Source organism: Pithys albifrons, chromosome 5, assembly GCF_047495875.1.
Source record: "Pithys albifrons albifrons isolate INPA30051 chromosome 5, PitAlb_v1, whole genome shotgun sequence".
NCBI classification, from domain to species: Eukaryota; Metazoa; Chordata; class Aves; order Passeriformes; family Thamnophilidae; genus Pithys; species Pithys albifrons.
The window spans coordinates 34942677-34964902 of NC_092462.1; the positions used below are offsets into that span (position 1 = coordinate 34942677).

General features: G+C 38.7%; 1 protein-coding gene across 3 annotated transcripts in view; it reads left to right on the forward strand.

The window, feature by feature from the left end:
* The first annotated feature begins 1364 nt into the window (after positions 1 to 1364).
* KLHL2 (kelch like family member 2) overlaps positions 1365 to 22226 on the forward strand; it is a 61955-nt gene continuing 41093 nt past the window's right edge. Inside the window, exons 1-4 of one of the 3 annotated variants that reach the window (XM_071556199.1) lie at positions 1365 to 1547; positions 4409 to 4534; positions 8754 to 8860; positions 13371 to 13492. In XM_071556199.1, the coding sequence (XP_071412300.1) occupies positions 1525 to 1547; positions 4409 to 4534; positions 8754 to 8860; positions 13371 to 13492 (378 nt within the window). In that variant the 5' untranslated portion in view covers positions 1365 to 1524. Of the gene's footprint in view, positions 1548 to 2280; positions 2349 to 4408; positions 4535 to 8753; positions 8861 to 13370; positions 13493 to 22226 lie in introns of those variants that run through there. The other 2 variants (XM_071556201.1, XM_071556200.1) reach the window with 2 other exon arrangements.

Here is a 22226-nt window from a genome sequence, read left to right on the forward strand (position 1 = left end):
AGAGAATTGGTAAACTGAGATATCTAAAATAGTCCAAGTGAGTGTTATTGAAGATTATCAAAAATGAAAATAACAAATTAAAATATGTTTAGTTTTAATAGCCAGTGATTTTATTAGAAACACTGGTGAAGACTTCATGTACCCATCTATAGTATTCTTCACCCAAAACACACCTGCCATTTTCTATTTTGCCTTCTACTTAAAATATGCTGTCCTTGAATTCTTCTCACTCTTAGAAAAACAGTGTTGATCAGTTAGTGGTAGATTTATTAGTTTAGAAATACTATTCCAAAATAAAATCTCTTATTCCAGTGAAAAAGCATTTTATTTTTACAGACGATCAGACTTAATACCTGAGTTGTGTTCAGCTTGCTAAACACATTTCCCACTACACAATCTAAGATGTAGAAGTAATTTAAAGTCTAAGTAAATTCTAAATGTAGTATTCTTCATCACTATTTGCATTAGTATTGCTTACAAAGACATGTCTGAAATAGACCCCTGATCATTTTTCTTTTTGGCATTTTGGATCACAGAAGCTACTGTAGCAAACATGAAAATACAACTAAAGTACTTAATGATAAACGTCAGCAACGTTTGCAAAAGACAGAAGGGCAGCTGTTTTAAGTGTCACTCTTCCCACTGGACTGGATCAAATAAAAGCAGATGAGTTCAAGAAGTCAAAGCGAACTGGAGCACTGAGGCTGCAGCCCGCACAGCTCCTGTGACCCGATGCACTTTTTTCTCTTCAGCCTCTGCTCGAGCCGAAACCACCTGCACGAGCTGGTGCCAAGCCAGCCCCTCGGCTGGCAGGGGAAGAGGCTGGGGATGTCCCTCACGGAGCGCACCTGCGGGTCGGTCTTCTCACTGAGGAGACCTGGGGCCGCTTTCACGTGTTTGGCTCTTTGCCCTGGGCCGGAGCACCTGTGTCCGCACGCGAGCGCCACGAGCCTCCCACCCTCCCGGGTGCCGAGGGCACCCTGACCCGGGCGCTCTGCGGGACGAGTTCCTCTGCACGGGAGCTCGGGGTGTCGCTCTCCGGCCCTGCTCTGAGCCACCGCTCTCCTCGGAGGCGGCAAACACGTACTCGGGCGCTGGATTCGGGCTCACCCCCTGGAAGGCCACGCTTCTTCCAGCAAAGGGCAGTGGCGCCTCATCCTCTCTTCCTGAAGCCCCCGGGACGGCGCTGCCCCACCACGAGGCAGCGATCGCGGCGCCCGGGCGGGCAACTCGGGGGGTGCCGTACCCATCGCACGTACCGCGCCCACCGCCTCCTCCTCGCTCCGGCCCCCGGACAGCGCCGGGGCCCCGCCGCGCCTGCGCGGAGGGGCCCGTCCCCGCCGCGCCCTCCCGCGGGCGGGCACCCGGAAACGGCAGCGCCGGCGGCTCCGGCGGCGGCGGCTCGGCCGGGCGGGCGCAGCCGGCTCCGCACCCCGCACCCACGGCGGGGCAGCGCAGCTGGCATGGTGCTGGCGGCAGCGCGCCGCGCCCGCGTTGCACGGAGGAAGCCCGAGCGGAGCCGCAATGGAGATGCTGCTGCCGCCCGTGTGAGTGCGGCGGTGGCGGGGCGGGCGGGGAGGCTGCCGGGCTCCCCGAGCCCGCCGGGACGGCGATGCGGAGGGGAGCGCTCTGCGGTCCGCGGGCTGGGGGCGCGGGGCGGGCCCGGCCGCGGAGCAGGAGCAGGAGCAGGAGCAGAGCCTCTGCGACGCTCTGCAGCCCCGCCGGCCCGCCCGGGCCCCTCGGCACCGGCGGGAGCGGTGCCCGTGGGCGGGCGGGGATTTGGAAGCGGCTGCGGGGCAGCGCCGGCGGGGGCCGTGTCGGCGACTTGGTGGCGGAACCGGTGCCTGGCGGGCCGGGCTCGCCGGACAGCGAGGCCGCCCGGTGCTCGGAGATGCCTGGTTCTACCGCGACGATGCGGTTCCCGTACCGGGGGCATCCTCCGGGGGCAGCGGCGCTGGGCTGCCCGCACCCCTCCCCGCCGCCTGCCCCAGTGCCTTCCAGCTTGCGAGGGGGACAGGCGGGCTTTTTTCTCTTTCCTCCCCCTCGCTCCTTCTGTTTTCTCCATATGTGGTCCCAAATTATTCCCTGTTTGACTCAGCAGTCGTGCTCATCGCACTCTCGGTTTTCTGCTTATTTAGTTAAGCATCTTTTTTAGTGGAAGTGCCCAGGCAATGTACGTATCTTCAGCTGCATCTCAGCCGGATTCATCGTCTTTTACATGCTCCTCTTTAGTGCAGCTTCATCCTGTGCCTTCGGGAGGTAGTTTTCAGGCACGCTCTGTGTGAGGTTCTTGAGAACAAACCGAAGGCAACCAGTTGCAGACAAGCTTTGACCCAACTCGTGAAATGGTAAGAGATACTCCAGTAACTTCAAGCAGACTGGTAGTTCTTAAAACAGAAGGCATATGACTGATGGTTTTGTAGGCTTCATTACCTTGCAACAAAGTCATCCTTTGTGACAAACAAATGAAACTTCAGCAAATTAATTTGCACTTCTTTGGAGCTCCTCCATCTAATCCAGGTTGCTTGGCAGCTCTGATTGCTGGTTTTCTCCTTGCATAGCTGTGTTCGCTGTGTATGTAGCCTGTATGTGTATGTAGCTTGGTAGACATCAGTCTCTGGTTCATTGCTTTGGGATGTAAAAAGATGCCGCAGAAGTGTTGATCTTGGACTTGCTAAGTCAGTGGTGTAATTAAAAGTTGGGGTTAGTGTTTTGAATGTTTTTTGCTGTCACCGATTTCTCTCTATAATATTTTTGAATGCTGATCACTACATACGTTGCATAATGTAGAAGAGTAATATTCAGTCTAAAAGAGTTTGCTAGATAGAATGTCTTTTTCTTTTTTTACCTCTATGAAGCGGCATATACATGTGCTGAATAGAATGTAATGTGATTTCTTTTTTCTGATTGATGCAAAATTCCCATCTCTTACTTATCAGCTTCCAGTAATGAGTTGTATAATTTTCAAAATTGAGTGTGAAACTTTTAATTCATACCAGTTTCAGGGTACACTGTAGAAAGTTGGTAGTAGGTTGAGTTCTGTGGATGGATATTACATTGTTAGCCAGTATTTTATTGAGACTTTTTACATTGCTTTGTTGCTTGATGCAGTTTTGTGTTGTTGTGCTCCAAAATTTTGCTTCTAGTTTTGGAATAATGAAAAATAAAAAGAATTTGGCTTTGCACTACTGTAGGGAACGGAATATAGAGTTTTAGCTTAAAATCTTAAATTATCAGTGGATTTTTCTTTTAAGCTTCTTTAGACATGCCCAAGTAAAAAGTTTTAGGTATGCCAGAAGAGAGGCTGCAATTATGTGAGTCATTGAATATGTTCAGTTTGACTGTGCTTACCTAAAGCTAGCAAGGTTGAATTTTCATTTGAAATCAGATCTTTGATGTAGCATCAAGTGACTTCGGTGACTTTGCTTATTTCCAGCTCAGAGGTTCAGGAATACAGTTACACTGTTGTAGAAGAAAACGTTGCAGATGCTAAGCATATTTCAAGTGCGTAACAACACAGTTTGCCTGTAACATTGTGATTGTAAACAGGAAACTCATTGGTTTGGTATGGCTTGGAAAATCTACTCGCTTTTTGACTGGTACTAGTGACTGAGGAGTGTGTATAATAATTTTTCTACATTATTTAGTGTCTGTGGAACTTGGGTATTTCTTATTGAAAGAATTAGTTGTAGCTAGGGATAATGATTTTTTACACGGCTTTGTTCCTCTCTTGCTATTTTGTTTGTGTTTTTGAGAGTAAAAAAAATTAAGATGTTGGTCACTTAGGCTTTCTAAAATATTAAGTGGATCTACAAAACTACTCGATTTTTCTGTCACTTATGTCTCATGCTGCTGCTAGGAAAAGCCTGGACAATTACATCATGTGGTCTTCCTGCCAGAGGTGAACTGGGAGTTGTGTGAACCAGTAGGTGAGGGTCCTGGTGGAAGAAAGCTCTTATCTCACAGGCAGTGAAGGCATTAAGAGGCTGAGGTGATGAATGCTGCATTCTGCCATTGATCTGTATGGGCACCAGGCTGAAAAATTCAAAAACTATTTCTCCCTTCACTTCAGGGCTTATTGAAAATATTCTAGAATATTTGTCCACTAAATGAAAAAATATTCACAAAGCCAGAAAATATCTTCATGTTTTCTCTAGTGGAGATTATTATTAGCCCCGAGTGTTTCTTGTCAACCCCACTAGTGTTGGTTACCAACTGATTGCTTCCATGGGAATTCTACCTACTTCTTCACACTGGTGGTAATAGGGAACCCAAAACTGCCTGAAATAAAGAATGAGTTTCAAGTGGAAATCTTCTTCTCCCCAAGATGAAGGTGGAGAAAATAAGTGACAGAATTGGAGATTAGATAGAAGTGTTAACTGTCTTTTTTTCCCCTCTTTCTTTCCAGTTGTACCAAACTTTGCCATCAGAAACCTTTGGATCTGAAAGATGATAACACCGAAATTCACTGTCCTGTTACAGTAAATCCATGGCACATGAAGAAAGCTTTTAAAATTATGAATGAATTAAGAAGGTACTACTTCACTGTATACATCTGCCTGCAGTCCATAATCCAATTTTACTTTCATTTGCCTTTATTAAGTTAATAATAATAGTTTGTTTATTGAGAACATGCAATTTCAGCAGTGTAGCTGGTTTAATTAAGAGAAGGATTAACTATTAAAGGAAGTGATAGCTGAATGATAGTTGTGTGATCATAGCTATAGTGTGTGCACTGTTTCTGCCCTTTGTAAGTTAGGCAAAACTAGTTTTATGAGACTTAAAAGATACTTAGGGGTTGTATCTAAAGATTTACAGCTACTGGTCTTGTCTTGTATGTAGTTGATCCTGCATAGATGAAAAGTGACTCTTTAGTTGAGCCTAAGGCTCTTTGTGTGCCTCTTGTTGATTTCTGGGAACTGGAAAAATGTTAAAATTTTCTAGTCTGGAGACATAGGTCACAGTCTTAACAAATATAAACCAACTGATGGTACATTTTCTTTTCTTAGTTATCTTTTGCTTGCCCCCGGGAGAAATTGATGAACTCCCAAATCAAACGTTTACAGTAACTTAATAAAGTTTTGGAAGACCTTAAGTGATATTATGATCAGTTTCAGCAAAACTGGGAGGCTGGTACTGATTTTGGTTATAGCATTCATATTGATTTATATTCTACATATGAGTAGGTAAAAGGATGTTGAAAACTGTGACAGGTGGTAGGTATAACTCACAACTGAGCTCTGGAAATCAGGACTTAAAACTATCACTGACAGTAATTCAGAACCAATGGAAAAATTAAGTAAATAAGATGCTTCTCTAGCAAAGACAATAACGGAGGCTGTGAGAATCTTGTATTTTTTTGTTACTTCCCATATAAGATTGAAAACTGGAGAGGCTTCACCTGAATGAAACACAGCAACTTATGCTCTTTTAAAGTATGTGCCTGACTTTGATCTTCACTGTTCCTTATAGGTAAATCTTTAGTACTATGTGCTGTATAGACTGACACTTGTTGCTTCACCTAACATGCCTTTTGCTTTTCCAAGTATCCCAGTAACCAGATTCAGTGTCTAAAGGAGCATAATAGAGCCTGGCTAGAGCCAGCAGCAATGACTTCTTAAGGATGAGCAAGAGTTTAGATGGAGAAAGTTTTCCAGAATTAATCTTAACAACAGTTTCAGAAGTCATAAACCTTACCTGCATTTTGTTGTGTTGCAAGTAAAAGATATGTGGTTTTCCAGCAGAGTGCATTGTTGAAGGCCATGGATTATTTTCAGAACATACTTTAGTTTCCATGGTTACATAAATTCTATTGCTGTAGAGGCAATTTGAGCAATTTTCTCTTACATGTATAAATAGTTAAAGTTGGAACAGGAGCAATGCCATGCAAACCTTAACTAGTTCTTATTTAATAAAGTAGTTGATGTAGCAATGTTTACTGTTGAAGCTGAGTATAGCTTTTAAAGTGGTAAGTGGTAATTAGATAAGACTATAAACATTCCTATTTGCATTCATTTGTTTGAAAAAATAAACTGAAATATTTTAGAAATGTTTCAGACTTCATTACTCTAAATGAAGATCTAATATTAATCAAGTAAATTATATTTTTGATTTTGAATACATTTTTAACGTGATGTCTATCTCAGTTCTTTTCATTAGTGTAGCACAGACAGGTGTTTGCCAGAGGGTATACTCTCCAGAAAGTAGATAACTAGTGAAAAAATAATTTGCTTAAGCACCTAAAATGCATTTGGTTTTGAATGCTGAAGTCCGTATGTTTGTATTAAATTTTTGGCTGCTGTCAAGTTGGCTGGCTCTAGTAGCTCATAAGGGTTTCTCTGTGCCTTCAAATTTTGACAAATTTGAGTAATTTTGTCCTTCATAGTTTTTGTCATTTCATTGTTCACCATCACCTCAACTCTGAGTCAGAGAGATCATTAGGATAGCTAATTAGTTCTTGACATACAAAGAAATTACTCTTATGCTTATCTTTTCACATCATTATAATTTGCTTTTGTCACAATGAAATTCGACGTTACCTGTATTTCTTAAAATCCTCATTCTTACAAACAAGACTTTACCAAAACATTTTGAAGATGTAAGTAATTAACTTTCTCTGTATGAACCAATGAAGAATAGCCTGTAAGCTGGTAAGCAGTTATTATTCTTAAATGTATATTTTCTTGTCCCCTATTTCTCATTTTCTTTACCATGAATGGTGTATTCCCCACAGTTCTGTTCTTTCATTCACTCTATAGAAGCAAATTAGTGCAATATCCCTTCAGAACACAAGCCTTTCTAAAATAAATTGATGTGCCCTCATGAAAGAAAGCTGCTGAATTTTGCAAGTTGCTTTCTGCAGAGTACATGATTAAGTTTATAAGCTCATTTCTTTAGCAGTTTATTTATCTTGTCAGCTTTGTAGTAATGCTGAGCATATTCATTCACCTAATGCAGGTCCAGACTAGCGATGTATCTGAACTACCTCTATGTTATTGTGTCTGTATATATGCAGTGTAATTAGTTAGCCTGAGTTTTGCATTGATGTAACTCTCTTGCTTCTGGCTTCATTGTTATCTTTGGTATTTCTGTGCAACTAAGTATAACGCTTTTTGTTCCTGTAGTCAGGATAAGCAAGTGTGTCTGATAAAGCTGGTTATCTGATGCCCTTTTATGTGTAGCTTTCTGTTTCAATTTTATATAATAAATGTAATGGTTGTTTTCAAGATCCTCTGAATTGAGTATTTCATCTGCGTACAGTCATTACCTCATATTGTACATATTTTTTGATAATAATGGTATTGCATATTATGAGATGTAGATAGTTGCTGGAGGTATTAAGAGCTGAAAGGGGAAAGATAATGTTATGGCAGGATTGTAATGTGGCCCCAAAGGTCAGTTGTGGCCACCAGAAATTTTGGTGCGTGACCTCCACAAAGTCACTTTACCTGAATCTGGGCTCATAGAAATTGTATGATTGCAGAGTCTGAGAGGTCACAGGGTTTTCTTTGGACTGAGGTGAGTTTCTGAGCAGTTTGACTGAGAGCTCTAGCTCTGGACAATGCAACTACTCACCTGTCATTGCTACAACTCACTGTGGTAGTTGCAAATTATCTAAAAGTATGCATTCTAACTGTAATATGTATTCAGGAAAAGTAAAAATTTATATTTTTGCAAGTACTGAGAATTGACATCACTGAATTGATGTACAGCTCTAGCTCCATACCTAAGAAATATGTTCTGTTAAAACATAGTTTTCCATCTTCCCTCTGTTGCTGTGACTCTGAGTTTTGGGGAGTATATGCTGCTTCCACAGGAACAGTGCTAGTGTGAGCAGGAAATAAAAGGCAACTGTGACTATGGCTGTTTAGATGCTGGGAAACTGCAGCCTTTTGGTATTGTGGTGTGTTTTCTGTCTTCCCTCCCCACCCCTAACCTCCACCTTCAGCCTAGAAAATGGGAATATAAAGAGTACATGGTGTTGTGGGTTTAACTGGAAGAGGTGTAGCCAATAGCTGTAAACTGCATTAGGAACACCTGCATTAGGAATGATTATAAATGAGATGTTATTTTATTGCAACAGAACAGGGAGGAAATACGTATTACAGTCACAGCGGGCAAGAATGCAAATGGATTTAATGAAGATACAAAGGCAAGATAAGAAGTTAACCATAATAAATTCTAAACTGCTCAGAGTAGAAAAATAATTGCTATTTTGTGCCTGGGCTGGTTATGAAAAATGCTTGGAAAACAGTTAATATAGAGAAGATTGAGGAGTGATTTTGAACAATTAAATAGGCATGAGCTTCCAGTGTAATGTGACACAGGAATCACAATTGAACTTTGGATTCTTTGTTGTCTGTAAAGTCTAGTTTCTTACCTCATTTTTTTAGTGTTTGTGTGTGTTAAATTTTGGTTTTCATCATAGTTATTCAAAGAGGTCCAGACTTCCAGAGAGAAGGTTTATAAATGGGACTGATACAAATTATGGTTATTCAATGCAGAAAACTTCTATGCAAGGGATCACAATTCAGTTGTTTGATTTTTTTTCAAATAGTTCCATGTACCCAAGCACCATCTGTAACCTGATTTGAGTACTAGCCATGTGGTTGTGTAACGCATTTAAAAACATTGCTTCATTAATATTGTCTGCCTCTTTTGAGGACATGGGAAAAGAAATTGTATATGTTATTATATACTTTTCTGTTGTAGTTCACTTATGTGAAACTGCCTTCTCTGATATTTTTAAATAGTCAAAACTTGCTGTGTGATGTGACGATAGTAGCTGAAGACATGGAAATTGCAGCGCATAGAGTTGTGTTAGCCTCCTGCAGCCCCTACTTCCATGCCATGTTTACAGGTACCAAATGTTTCAATATTTACTATGTTCTATTCCAATCCAACTGTATAAAGCACAAAATTACATGACTTTGGCTGTTTAGGATCCGTTTTAACTTTTAGATAAGCCAATAGGAACATTTGGGGTTCTTAATGAATTTTTCAGTCTAAGGACATACTGGCAACTTATTCTTTGTTAGCATGACGAATGCTTTAAAAAGTCTCCTTAATTTAAAAAAGAGTAGATATTAAGTAAGCAAAGAATATACGGGTTGTTATACCCTTTAAGGCTCTGGTAATGTCACTTATCCAAAAGAAGGTTAAAATAACTTTCATGTGAATTTTGGAGTAAATGATGTCCTGTAACAACTACTGCTGCTACATTCTTGAGACCCTGAATGCTCTAGGCTATTAGTAGATACAAAAGCTTTCTGCGGCTTTGGCAGCCTATAGCTGGAGTGCACGTTTCAGTATTTTTAGGGTAATTCTCCGTGGCAGATGTACTCTGCATCATTGCCACAACTTTTCTGTGCAGGGTTGATTCTGCCTCTGCTCGCTCCATGCTGGCCATGTTACTGCTACAGCAGGAATGCTGAGGGCTTTGCAAGGCTAAGATAGGTTCAGGTTCACAAGACCCTCCAAGCTGAATTCCTGTGCTGTGGGTTTAATTCCATAATCGCTATAAATCACATTGAAATAATGTCAAACTCAGTGTCAAAGTGAGAATGCTACTAATGCATGTTAAAATTAACTTCTGAGGTTTTGTCTGTTCCTCCTCAAATCTCATGCCAGTTTTATAGTCTGAAATTAAAAGAATTCTTTGCAGTGCAATTTTTTTGACCATCAACTCAGATGGAGGCAGAAATGTTACTTTTGGCCTGCCTGTGTGCAAGCAGATGACGTTTTAATAACTTTATTTGTATATAACTGAAGATTGATGTAATTTCAAATACTGTTGTGTTCTGGGGAAGCAGGTGATTATTCTTGATTTTATATGCAAATATTTTGACATAACCAAAGCTAAAAGTGGAGTCACTTTTATAACAATGCTTTAAAGTTGCATGTAAAATTAAATATCTATTCCTCTAGTAGTTCTTCAAGTTTGCGTTTCCGGTAGAGACAAACATTCTGGGTGACTTATACATTCTTTCTTAATTTTTACTACTATCCTTAAAGTTAGAAAGAAAACAGCTGCTTCTACAGTTCCTTTTTATCACCTTAGTAACAGAGAAATGCAAGCTTCTTATATTAGTTCTGTATTAAAGATTAACTATTGTTGACTATCACATTGAAAATACTCTTTACTCAGAGTATGGCTTTTTATAATCCTTTATATAGTTAAGACATTTCTACTTGTCCTTACTGCCCTTTCTGTGAAAAAGTTTATTACCCATTCCGAGTGCCAGTGCAGCAGTATTTGTGGCTGCTCTCCAGATAGAATTGCTGAAATCTTCTCTTACCTTGTTTCTATCCCTTTTAACATTTTATGCTTGTTTTATGTTTTAAAATGTAGGTGTAGGAGGTGGAAATGTTTACCTGTGTAATGGGTGTGAACTGTGTAGCCTACATCTGTGGCAATGTTTGTGTAGTTGATGAACCAAATTATTTGGAGTTTAAATAAAATGCAGCTGTGGCTTTAAGATTTATCAACAGATTTTATACTATGCTTATAGGCTGCTTACAGAAAGGGCCAGCTGTGGTATTTGTGCATTACAGCTATTCCTCACACAAAAAAATCCTGAAGTTCATGATAATTATCTCCATGAACCCTGCAATTCACACTTCTCAGGTGGATTTTTATTCTTGTTCAGCAAGTTCAAATAAACAAGTTTAATCCATTAACCAGCCACAACCAAATGGAAAAGTATCTTTATCCATCCTGAATAAAATAGTGATTGAAAAGACAGTAAAAATAGGTGCGCTCTTATGCTTTAGGATTACTTCTTGAAATTAGAAGCTTATATTTAAACATATATTTGCAGGTTGCTTCCATCTTTCTCTTGAGTCATTAAGGACTGTGGTGCAGCACAGGATGTGGCATTAACTGGATTCAAACCCTCTGCCTATTTTGGGGTCTTTTTTCCCCCATTTGCACTTGCAATTGTAGCTCTAATGAATACCCAGAAAGAAAGAAAAAGTTACTGCCTTTCAAAGTTACAAAATCAGTTATCTCATGGAGAGGTATGGGGAAGAAAGGATAAATAGCTGGGACTATGTTAGTAGCAATATTTCTTTTTTCTTATATAATAGAATTATTTAGAAATATGATTTAAATACACTTAAATGTTTAGAAGAATGGATTATGAAACATCAAGGAAGGGTCTCTTCAGTGGTAGTATGACCTGACTTGGGACAAGAGTGACCTGAGTTTAATTTTCAATTCCTCAGTGACAATTATCCTTAGGGAATTACCTGCTCTCTTCACTTTCATGCTCCATTTATAAAATTCTTGTTTTAAAAAGAAAAGAAAACAAACACCCCTGCCTTACATTACTTTGTGAGAAACCATATAAGTTTTCTAGTTAGCCCTTTTAGTATCTTCAACTCATCTGGTGCTTTGCTGCTCCTGTTCGGGAGGTTGGATTAGTTCAGTGCTTTCATTTCTGTTCATGATATGCTTTCCTGTCACTAAGAAATCTGTGGAGATACAGTGGTGCAACTTCCCAGTCATGAACTGAGTTCTTCAGCAGGTTAAATTCCAGACTGAGACTGCCTAGTGAATGCATCTATGGTTTCCTGCATATGATCTATGTAAAAAAGGATGGCTTGATCTAGAACTGCAGTAAGACTGCATGTCTGTTTAGCATGAAAGTTGGGAGCAAGTATTTTTGTAGTTATCTTTGTTGGGTTTTTTTTCATTTGTTTGTTTGGGTGTGGATTTTTTTGTTGTTGGGGTTTTTATATATATATACTCTGGACTCCATTGTTAAACAGAAAAGGTGCCTATCCATGACTCTAAAAGCCTTGACACAAAATCTGAAAACAAACCTAATGTGCTTGCAGAATATCTAAATCTGTTCTCCCACACACAAAATTTTCCCAAGGGACCACCTCCACAGAAGCTTGCATAATAAATAACTTGCAGCATACACGCTCTGAAGATCAAGAGGTTTAATCTGTGTCAAACTAGAAGTAGAAACTTGGAATACAGAGCCCTTCAGGGAACATGCTGCAGTCATGCTTCAAAGGTGTAGGGAAATGTTTCAGAAGAGCAGGTGAAGAGAAAGTTCTGTTGGGGCTGGATTTTGCTGGGTTTTGTGCAGACCTCTATCAGTGTTTTCTAGAATGCTAGCAACCTATGTTGCTGTTAAAGTAATATGAACTTCTGAACTTTCTGCCACTTAAAGGATTGATTTACAAAGCCATTCTTTACCCTTCAGCTCAAAAAAAGGCATGAATAATGATAACACATTTCTCAGTCATGACCCCTTTGCTGGAAGCACTGAGTGACATGTATTGGTTGACACAAACCCTAGAGACAAAAGGGTAACAAACAATGAAAATGTGTATGTACGTCATAAGAAATTATCAGCAATGATTGGCATGTTCTTGTTCACTTCCCCATTCTATCTGCTTTTGTTGTTGTATACATTGCATTTATTACATCATCAATACCCTTATCTCTAGATGCTTAGGCCTAAGGGAAAGAAATAATATCCAACATGGAAGAATGAAAAAATAGTATGTCCCAGTCTCTGAATACATTCTTTCATAGTCCAAGTTTATATATCTTTCAACCTGATTGGTGTAGTTCATGTTCTGCTTCTCAGTGCAAGTCAGTGCAAAAGGGTTTAAAAGTCTGAGATGATGTGGTTGGAAATCATGAAGAAGTTTGTAATCATTACTTCAAGATGTATCTTTTGACAATAATTTCAGACATAAAGAAAATGTTGCAGTTTGAGAAACATATTTTGGAAGGTGGAAGCTATTTTGCAGGTCTTTCTATGAAGATCAGTTGTGGCAGATGGCCAATATGTCAGCCTCCACAAAATGAGATCCAACAAGTTTTCCCTTGCTTACCATTTTATCGGAGCTTGAGTTTTAGCTGCTAAATCAGATCTGTAAAAAATCGGTAAAAGATGTGAAATTGCTAAGGAAATAATAGGAAGGCAAGCAAAGAAATATATATGTTAATTCTTCTGTGGGGATATAATTTATCTTATTTAAATAAAATTACTCCTAACTGTGTTTGGTGTGCTCCTTCAATTAAGTGTATTTTAACAGCTTGCTTTGCCAACAAAATGTTTCCATATACATTTGAAGAGTATTTAGGTCTGATAACAATATTTTCTTGATACTGTACACTGGAGAAAATAGGTCACCGGAAGAAGAGTGTTAACGCAGGTAGCATTTGCATGATGGTAACACCAAGTCTTCCTTTCTTGTTAGAGAAGAAAGAAAGAAATTGAATTACTATTAAAGTTGTTCTACTACCACAGCTGATCATACATGAAATTTCTGCTGCTATTAAACTTGTACATCTGTACTGTATTTCTGTCTAATTTACTTGATTAATAAGTTGGTTTTTGTAGGTGAGATGAGTGAAAGCCGAGCAAAAAAAGTTCGAATAAAGGAAGTTGATGGCTGGACTCTAAGGATGCTTATTGATTATATTTACACTGCTGAAATTCAAGTTACAGAAGAAAACGTGCAGGTAAGATTGAGACCATTTTCTGCAATAAAAGAGATGTAATGCACAGAGTCATTTATTTTGTCAGTACAGTTCAATTCCAACGTAGGAATTTTATCTGCAAGCGGGTTTTTTTCAGAGCTTGTGCTTACAAAGCAAGTAGTCATGCTGTTTAAATTCTGGGTCAAATTCAAAGACTATTCAACTAAATGAAGAGTCAGTTAACTTTAATGGGCTTTGCAACTAAAACTTACGTAATATAATAAAATAGATGGTTTACTCTGCCCGAAATTAATGCTGTCGGCCACCTCTGTACCACCCCCTCTCTGATATGTAAGTGCAATTTACACAAACAAAATAGATATGTTCCTAAATGTGAAACCATGTTCTCCAATTAAGCTGTGCTGTTTGGGTTTTTGTTTGCTTGTTTGTTTTTTTAATCTGTTAGACTACAGAATAAAGTTCTTTCCCCTGCTCAGTCTCTTTAACTTGCCAGTAGTCAAATGTGCAGAAATTTTTAGATACTGCTTTTTTTTTAATCAACCAATATCTACCATGATAATTTTGCCCATCCCACATAAAGCTAATCTGTTTTTCCAACTGGCTGTACGTTAAGCTGAAGCTTCAATTAGAATAAAACAAACACAAGCTTAAAAAAACATCGCCTTCTGCCCTTGATGTTTTCTAACTGCAAACCCTGAGGATGGACAGAGTAGATTTTCCTCAGAGTAGATTCTTTTGAGATTTGGCATATATGTTTGGTAGGTTAAAAACCCATAACAGGTGATATATTTCATTCTCATGTTTTATTTCTTGCTCCTCTGCTCTTCTTTCTATTCTTGCCCAATGCCAAATTGCTGGTTATTAGCAGTTATTTTTCTGCTTTTGTGGGGTGTAAAACCATGTTGCTGTATTAGGCATTGAAAAATTCTGTTACAATTGTGTATTCTGAAATTAATGTCTTTTACTGGGCATTAGGCAGACATTGATAGGTTTTTATTGGCTGCTGAATGCAATGGGAACGCTGCTACTTATAGCTATGCTTGATTGAAGGCCTAGAAATGAGAAGTATTGCCAACTTGAAACAAAATATCCTACTACTAAATCCTCCATTCCTAGGTCATACCATAAGGAATTTAATTCTACAAGATTACTTTCTTGTCACTTTCTTCTTAAGAAATTGTTTACTTCTGGTCTGATGATGAATGTACATAGTGAAAAAACTGACTGAAATAATGTTGTGTCTTACCAATCCAGTGGTTGCACAAATCTCTGTACTGCTGTGGAAGACTTTGGGCAAAATCCAGAGCTGTCAGAGATTCCCTAATATACCTCTTATTGCTTGATCATGCTGGCTTTTTATCCTTAAAGCAGAATATTCTGTCTTGCTGACAGAGCTTAATGGCCTTAATCTTGTACATTTGATCTATAACATCAGAGTGGACTTAACAGGCAGCCTACTGTATTTTGGCTGTAGGTGCTGCCTAGGAAACAGCATTCTCCTTGGCAATGCTGACTCTTCTATGTTTATGCAGAGGAAAAGCCAGAGTTATGTTTCTTCCTCATACAGGAATCATTTATGGCCAGAAATCCCTGTGTTTAAAGCTCCTGAGTCTGACAGGGCTTTAATTTTCATGGCTCCAGCTTATCTGTCAGAAGATATATATGATGATGTTGAGGATATTACTATAAGTAATATGGCCTGGTGAGTGATGTTACAAGTTTGTGGTGACTTTAAGAACTGAGAAGACAGTCAAGCTTTTAAGCTAGATTTTGATTTATTGCAATACAGTTGCACTTTACTGTTGATAATGAATATACTTGTAATATGACTGATAATGTAATGCTATTTTTACTTTGTCACTTTCATCCTTTTTGCATTAGTATTACTATACATGTAGTATTTATTTTCAGTACAACAGAAATATACAGTATGAAAAAAAACAAGTAAGCTAATGCAAGCCCTTTTCCTTAAATTTGAAAACCAAGATGGGAAAATTGTTACTATGAATTTCTGGAAACTTGGAAACATAGCACAAATTGTCAGGCCTTAGTTAAAACTGTGTTCTCTCCATAAACATGTTGCATGCTCTTGGAATTAATTCTAGCTTTCCATTTCTTGTCTGTTATCTAGAAGGTATTGTGAAATGTTAGTAATGGTCAAGTCTTAACTTACTTTATATTTGTCTAATATGCTACAGTGGAGCTTCAGCTTCTAGGTAGCTGGTTATGATTCTCTATTCTGATACCCTGCATGGAATCTCACTGATATTATTCTGTCAGGGTATGCATAATAAGAATAGGTATTGAATTAATATGTGATACAATGTTTGAAGAGGATGTGCATTCTTCCATGTTTAAGTAATGTAGAATTGTTAATTCCAAAGCAGAATTGTAATTCCTGGTATTAAAATAGGTACATTGTATATTTATGAAAACTAATTATAAATGAATACATAATGATATAGGCAAGTTCACTGGCCTTTCTCAAGGGACAGGTTAATTATGAGCCTCTTTCATGAGGGTTGTACTTGATCTAGATATGGACAGGAGAGTGCTTCCTTACTGTGCCTTTGTAGCTTCTGAGTAAGAGCTATTCATTTCTTCTCTCCACTGGCCTGTTCTCACTTGTGTATGTTTTTGGACAAGGTGGAGGGATAGAAAAGACAGGTGTAATCAATGATTGAGAAGAAAACCGCATTCATTTAGAGCATAAACTGTCAACACAAGAGGCCCTCATCACTGCCTGTTTTCACTTCATTAGTTAAATACAAAAAAGCATTTGTTCTTTTCTTCAGTTCTTCCTTCAATAGGTTCCACCCAGCCCCCAACAGTAAGACAGCTGGTATATGAATGTGTACATACTTTTAGTGTTTGTCCTTCATTTAGAATGAGTTATTTTATGATGCATCTCTAATAGCACCCACTTTGCATAATACTATACCAATGTTTCTGCTGTATTGACATACTATGTCACATTTTTCTGCATTCTTTACTCTCTGCTCTTCTTTTTCTTTCTTTTTTGTTTTTCCCTCCAGGAATGAAATTAAATGTCAGACTTAATACCATATCTCATTCTTCATATTTTAAGAAGGGAACATCATAGTTAATGTTTTCAGAAGGCAAATCAACTTTCTTGCACATCAAATTTTTTTGATATCCATATAGATATTAACTACATGCAGTGCACAATGTGGGAGAGTTAGTTACTATAAGAAGCTCATGCATGAGTAACTCTCCCACGCTATACGTGTGCCTTTCAGCACGTATTTAGTCAGCTGTTTACCTAGGGCATCTACTGAGCACAAATGTATCATGGAGAAATTCCTGCAGTTGTTTGCAGGCTGTGGATTTGTTATGAGGTAAGCGTGATACAGGGTGAGCAGAATGTGATTTGAGTAAACATGGATTAAAGTTGATTGAGTTCCTTTCTGATTCCCTGCTACAGTTCTCTGTTCCTTTAATTATGCTGATACAACTATACGCTGGACTGCTTTATGAAACAGATAACTGAACTTTAAAAAGCATCCAGGAATACAGCACTAAGTATCTCCACTCCCACTCTGCATGTTTTTTTGTTTTGGTTTGGTTTTTTTTTTCAGTTATTCTTACCTTGGATGGCTTCAAGGATCTATTCTATAACATGGTCCTGCCAGGGGTTGAGTTCACCCAGTACTTCAGGTTAGCGTATTGAAGTGTGGAAACATACATTTGTGTTGGGAATAGACATTTCCCTGCTTCCTGAGGAAAACATTACACATAGCTTCATTTTGGACCTGCTGCTGTCTTGCTTTTGAACAAGATGAATGCATGAGAGCAGAAGATAAAATCACAAAAAATGGTATTTTTACATAACTCTGTCCTAGCATATTCTTCCCTTTAAAGAATTTTGTTAGGTAAAACAAACACTAAGTCCAAAATCCTGAACAGGGTCCTTTTTAAGATATATCATTTTTGTGTTCGTTTTCTATAGTTATTCAAGAACAACGTTAGCATAGTAATAAGCATATTATGAACACACAGTGTGTGTGCTTTTTTTTATTTGTAATTTATACTGCTCACATAGATTGCCATAAAAAGTACAACTAACATGCTTCTATTTGTATAGTGTCATGGGGTGTGGGTATGAGTTGACAGTACTTTTGATTTGAGTCAAAACAAGGTCCAAAAAAGCAGCTGATTTCCCCAAGAAATCCTCAGAAAAGAAGATCCTCATGTTATCCCAGCTATTTACTAAGGTAGTCATTCTACAATACCATGTTTGGTAATACAGGCTTTGACTATTCCTGCTGCACCTCATCACCTGTAGGGTCTACTGATTGAACAGCTTTGCAGGGTTGTTGAATCTTGAAGAATTCTCTAGGCTGAAAATGAACAGATTCTTCACACCAAAAGCCAGAGAAATTCCATAGCTTTTGAAGACAGTTGTGTGACTTTTAAGATGATCAGCTTCTGAATTATGTTTGTGGCATGGCCCATGTGCACAAGCTCAACTGAGGGTATGATAAAGTAGCACAAAGGAAGAAGGAATGTGAGATTACAGGGAAAATCATAAAACATAACTGCTACTGAACTCTGTAATAGTGACTGAATGTACAGTAAGTGACTGTGTCTAGACCTGGCAGAACATATTTAATCTAATAGTAGAAACTTGATAACAATCCTTATGTGGTTAGTGCCAGTTGCTTTAATAGTTTTTACAGTTCAAAAGGTAGTATCTGACTTAAATCTTAGTCTGTACTAGACTGGTACTTCCTTCTGTTCTCTTGTAAAACAACTTGTTGCTAGTTTTGCTGTATGTGCTGGTTTAAAGGCGAACCAGCAGAGGAAATGAACTCACCACGAGAGAGAGATTATAAGTCAGACCTAAAATTTAATAATAATATTACAATAAAAACACTGACACAAAAGGGAAATTGCTTTCAACTCACAAAAACCCAGCAGTATAACCCAGTGTCCTGGGGCACAAACCCAAGGGGGTTTGTTTGCCCTTGGGCTGAGACCCCTGTGGCTCCCCCAAGTCCAGAGCAAAAGGAAATGAAAAACCTGTTGGTGCAGACGAGGGCTGTGGTCTGGGCAAGAGCAGTGATCTCCTCCTGTCGAGGTCCTGCTGCTCCTCTGGATCCGACGAGAAGTTACTAAAGTCTTCTTACCCACCACTTATGTACCCTCAGGGAGCACCCAGTCCCTCCCCCTGGGCGGGGACTCACACAATGGGTGATTAACTCTGGGAGCCAGGGGGTATTGAACTGTTGATGGCCCACTAGCAGCTCTGCCCCCTTAGGCTGGGTGTGAAGGTGATAATGACTCCCTGGGCAGCTGCTGCTAATGGCCCATTGTCCTTGGGGAATGAATAGAGGGGGTAGAATACACAGCTTTGATCACCCCCACACAGTGTCAACTGGTCCCTCCTGCTCAACTAGGACACTGTAACAATCTTATGTATTAAAAGACTGGTTTTATTCATGTAATTTAATTTTTTTTCTTTAGGTCAAACATCAGTGACTTCTTTGGAGGCAATAGTTTCTAAATCTTTTATCTTTCTCTTCTAGACTCTTTCCATTTCACTTACATCTATGTTTTTAACATGCAATGGCCAAAATGGGTCCATTGAGGCCTTGTTAGAGTGAAATTATTATCTTACGAGTTAAAAAACAGTGTTTCTTTAGATCATTGAATGAGTTTGCCTTTCCAGTAACATGACATTTACTCTAGCAGTTGCTTCCTATTTATGCTGGTAGAGAGAGTGAGAACATGGAAGTTGTCATCATACAGTGGGAAAAGGAAATTGTGGTACCTCTTCATTTTGGTAAATGCCAATTTGAGTGGTTTGTTGTTGTAAGTATTTAAGCTTATTAGCAGAATACTTCTAGTGAACCAAAAATGCAACCACTGGAAGGCATTATCTGGTTTAATAGTAGTAGAGTGTCTTTCAGTAAGTTTATTGGGCAAGACTTCAGTTTCACACCTGGCACTATCTGTTATGAAAAGGTGCCAATGTGCAAGTCTGTTTCCAGAGTACAACCACATGTTAAAATTGTTTTTTAATAAAAAATGTAAAGAAATTTCTTGTTTTCGTTTTGGAGAATTGTTCAATTTTATTTTAAAGCTCATTACAACAGAAAAGAATGACGTACTGAAAATCTTGTAAAATTACACTAGATTTAGGGTTGGGAGGGCAAGGGAGGAGAAAAAAGATATGTACAAGTAATTTTAAAAATGTTTGAAAGAAAAATTTAGAATATTTTTAAGAGACCATTACACAGAATAGAATGCAAAATAGTGAGTAACCCAGGCTTGTGCATGTTGAGGAGGACAAAAATCCCCAACAAACCACCAAGGAGTAGCTATTAGTTACAATAAAATGTAGTAAAACTGTGCATGATTAGTAAAGTGAAGTCCTACTGGACACTAATTTCAAGGCAGAAATAAAATTCTGTGCAGCATGTAATATTCCTTATTTGATCTTCTGCTGAGCACTTGGATAAACTCAGATAAAAATATTCAGGATAAATTGTTGTATTGTACTTGGAAGTGACCTGCTTATGATGCACCATGGGCAGTTTTATGTGGGTTGGACATGTGAAATGACCTGTTTAGGGGCTATGAATTTGTTCTGAAACTTGTGTTACCAGAATGTCAGATTTCGTAAAGGAGTTTTTTTCCTCATGCCTGTGTCTCGGATCCCCTCCTTTGGTACCCTTTCCACTAAGGGACAGATATATGAGTTTACAAGAGTTTAATTAAACAGGGGGTTCAGATCATGATGGAATTACCAGTTTGACAACTTGCTATTGCACATCAGCTGAACAACAGCATCTAGTTGTGTGCACTTTTAACTTGAACAAAATACAAAATGACCAAGTACAAAACAGCTTATAAAACCGATCTCTTTACTTAGTATTTGCCACAGTCTTCTAGCACTTACTTGATCAAATTACTTACATTCCAGTAATCTTCAGAGCTATACTATCTTTGTACCTGAGCTTAAAGTCAAAATAACTCCTGAGAGTATTGTGGTGCTTGTCAAGCTTTATCCTTGAAACCAAATATTTTGTGTATATGAGCTGGTGACTAAACTAATAGTCTTTATGTGAATTAGCAACACAGTGATGTGTAAAGAGCATAAAGCATGTGTAAAGAGCATAAAGCATGTTTTTTTGAAACTAGTTTCATTTTAGATGCCTAACTTGGAATGTTTTCCAAGAGTTTGTAAGGCCTGCCAACAAAGTATACCTTTGAACACTGAAGAACTTCTTTTTTCCCTTATTACCTTATCAAAAGATGTAACTCCCCTTTCAAAGGGGTATACCCAGTTTTCTTTATAAATATAGGAAATTTTCTGTTTTAATTGGGGTAGATTTTTCCTTTTTAGAATCAAATGCTGACTGTCCTTTACAAATATATAATTTGGCTTTGTAAGAGGAGAGAGTTGAATTCAATACTTGAACAGAGACGTGCATTCTGTGTTCTGGAAATGTGCCTGCTGCTGTGTAAGTGGGTGGGAGAGATAAAAGAAATATTTATTCAACTGATCTGAATGCTGTGAAGCATTTACTGAATCTTATAATACAGGAGGTTCTGTTTCAAATATAACATTATATATATGTTTTAGATATAAAACTGCTTTGAGAGAAGGTAATGCTGAAATTGCTTCTAGGGGAATTGGCTGTTCTCCTTCAGAGAACCTATGAAAGAGATGTCTGGAAAAAAATGCCACACTTAGACAGCCAAAAAGGGCAGGAAGGGAGTAAGTTTGATGCATTTACAGATGTGCCTCTACCTTCTCTTCTTTAAGGACTTTTTCATAATCAGGGAAAGTGAACCAGCTTAAATGAAAGTATATCCTGAGGAGAGCGAGTGCTCGGTAGGCTGGATCTAGGCAATTGGATCTAGACCAACAGCCCTGATGGTCATGATTAACCCCTTGCAAGGGACCAAATCCCCAGTTGTGCACTCTACTGAAATGCAGGGCTTCTTAGGAAGAGTTTGTTCTGTATTAACAGCAATTACTCAACGATTTTCAAATAAATTACGATGTCCTAGACAGTGCAGTTTGGTGATGACAGCATGGGTCATGATAACAATTTTTCTAGCTAGAAGTCACAGTCTTCTAGCAAATGCAAGTAACTTATAAAAACTATTTATTGCTATACCACAGGTTAATGTTGGCATCTCTGAAATTTGCTGACTGGTTGTTGATAAAGGCTTTTTGTCTACTTGCATTTGCCTCTATATACTGAGCACAGCATTTGAAAATCATCACTATATTATCTATTAATTGAATACAATTTTGAGTTTCTAGTAGTATGTTCTAAGCTAGTGGGTCGTTGTGGTGGGTCATCCCCCTGTCCTGTTCCCCCCCTTCCTCCTGGTTCTGTGTCCAGCTTTCCTCTTGCATCTCCACAGTACCTAGACAGTCGGTTCATGTTGGTTTAGCTTCCAAAGTCTTTCCTGTAGTATGTGGCTACTTACGTGTTAGGTGCTAGAGATAGAATACTGGGCCATATGACTATTCTTCTGAGTGGATTTATTGCTAAACTCTGCTCCTAAAGAAGAATGCAGTTAGGTCAGACAATACTAACACTATTGAAGATAAGCGATACTTGTTTGGGTTTTTTTTTTTTTGTTTTCTCTTTCTAGAGATAATTTTTTGGAGTGAATGACTTTAAGTTGTTTCTCTTACTGTCCCTAAAATAAAACAGGGAGCAATATGGCACTGATTTCCCTGTTGATAGCTGCAGTAGATTTTTAAAAA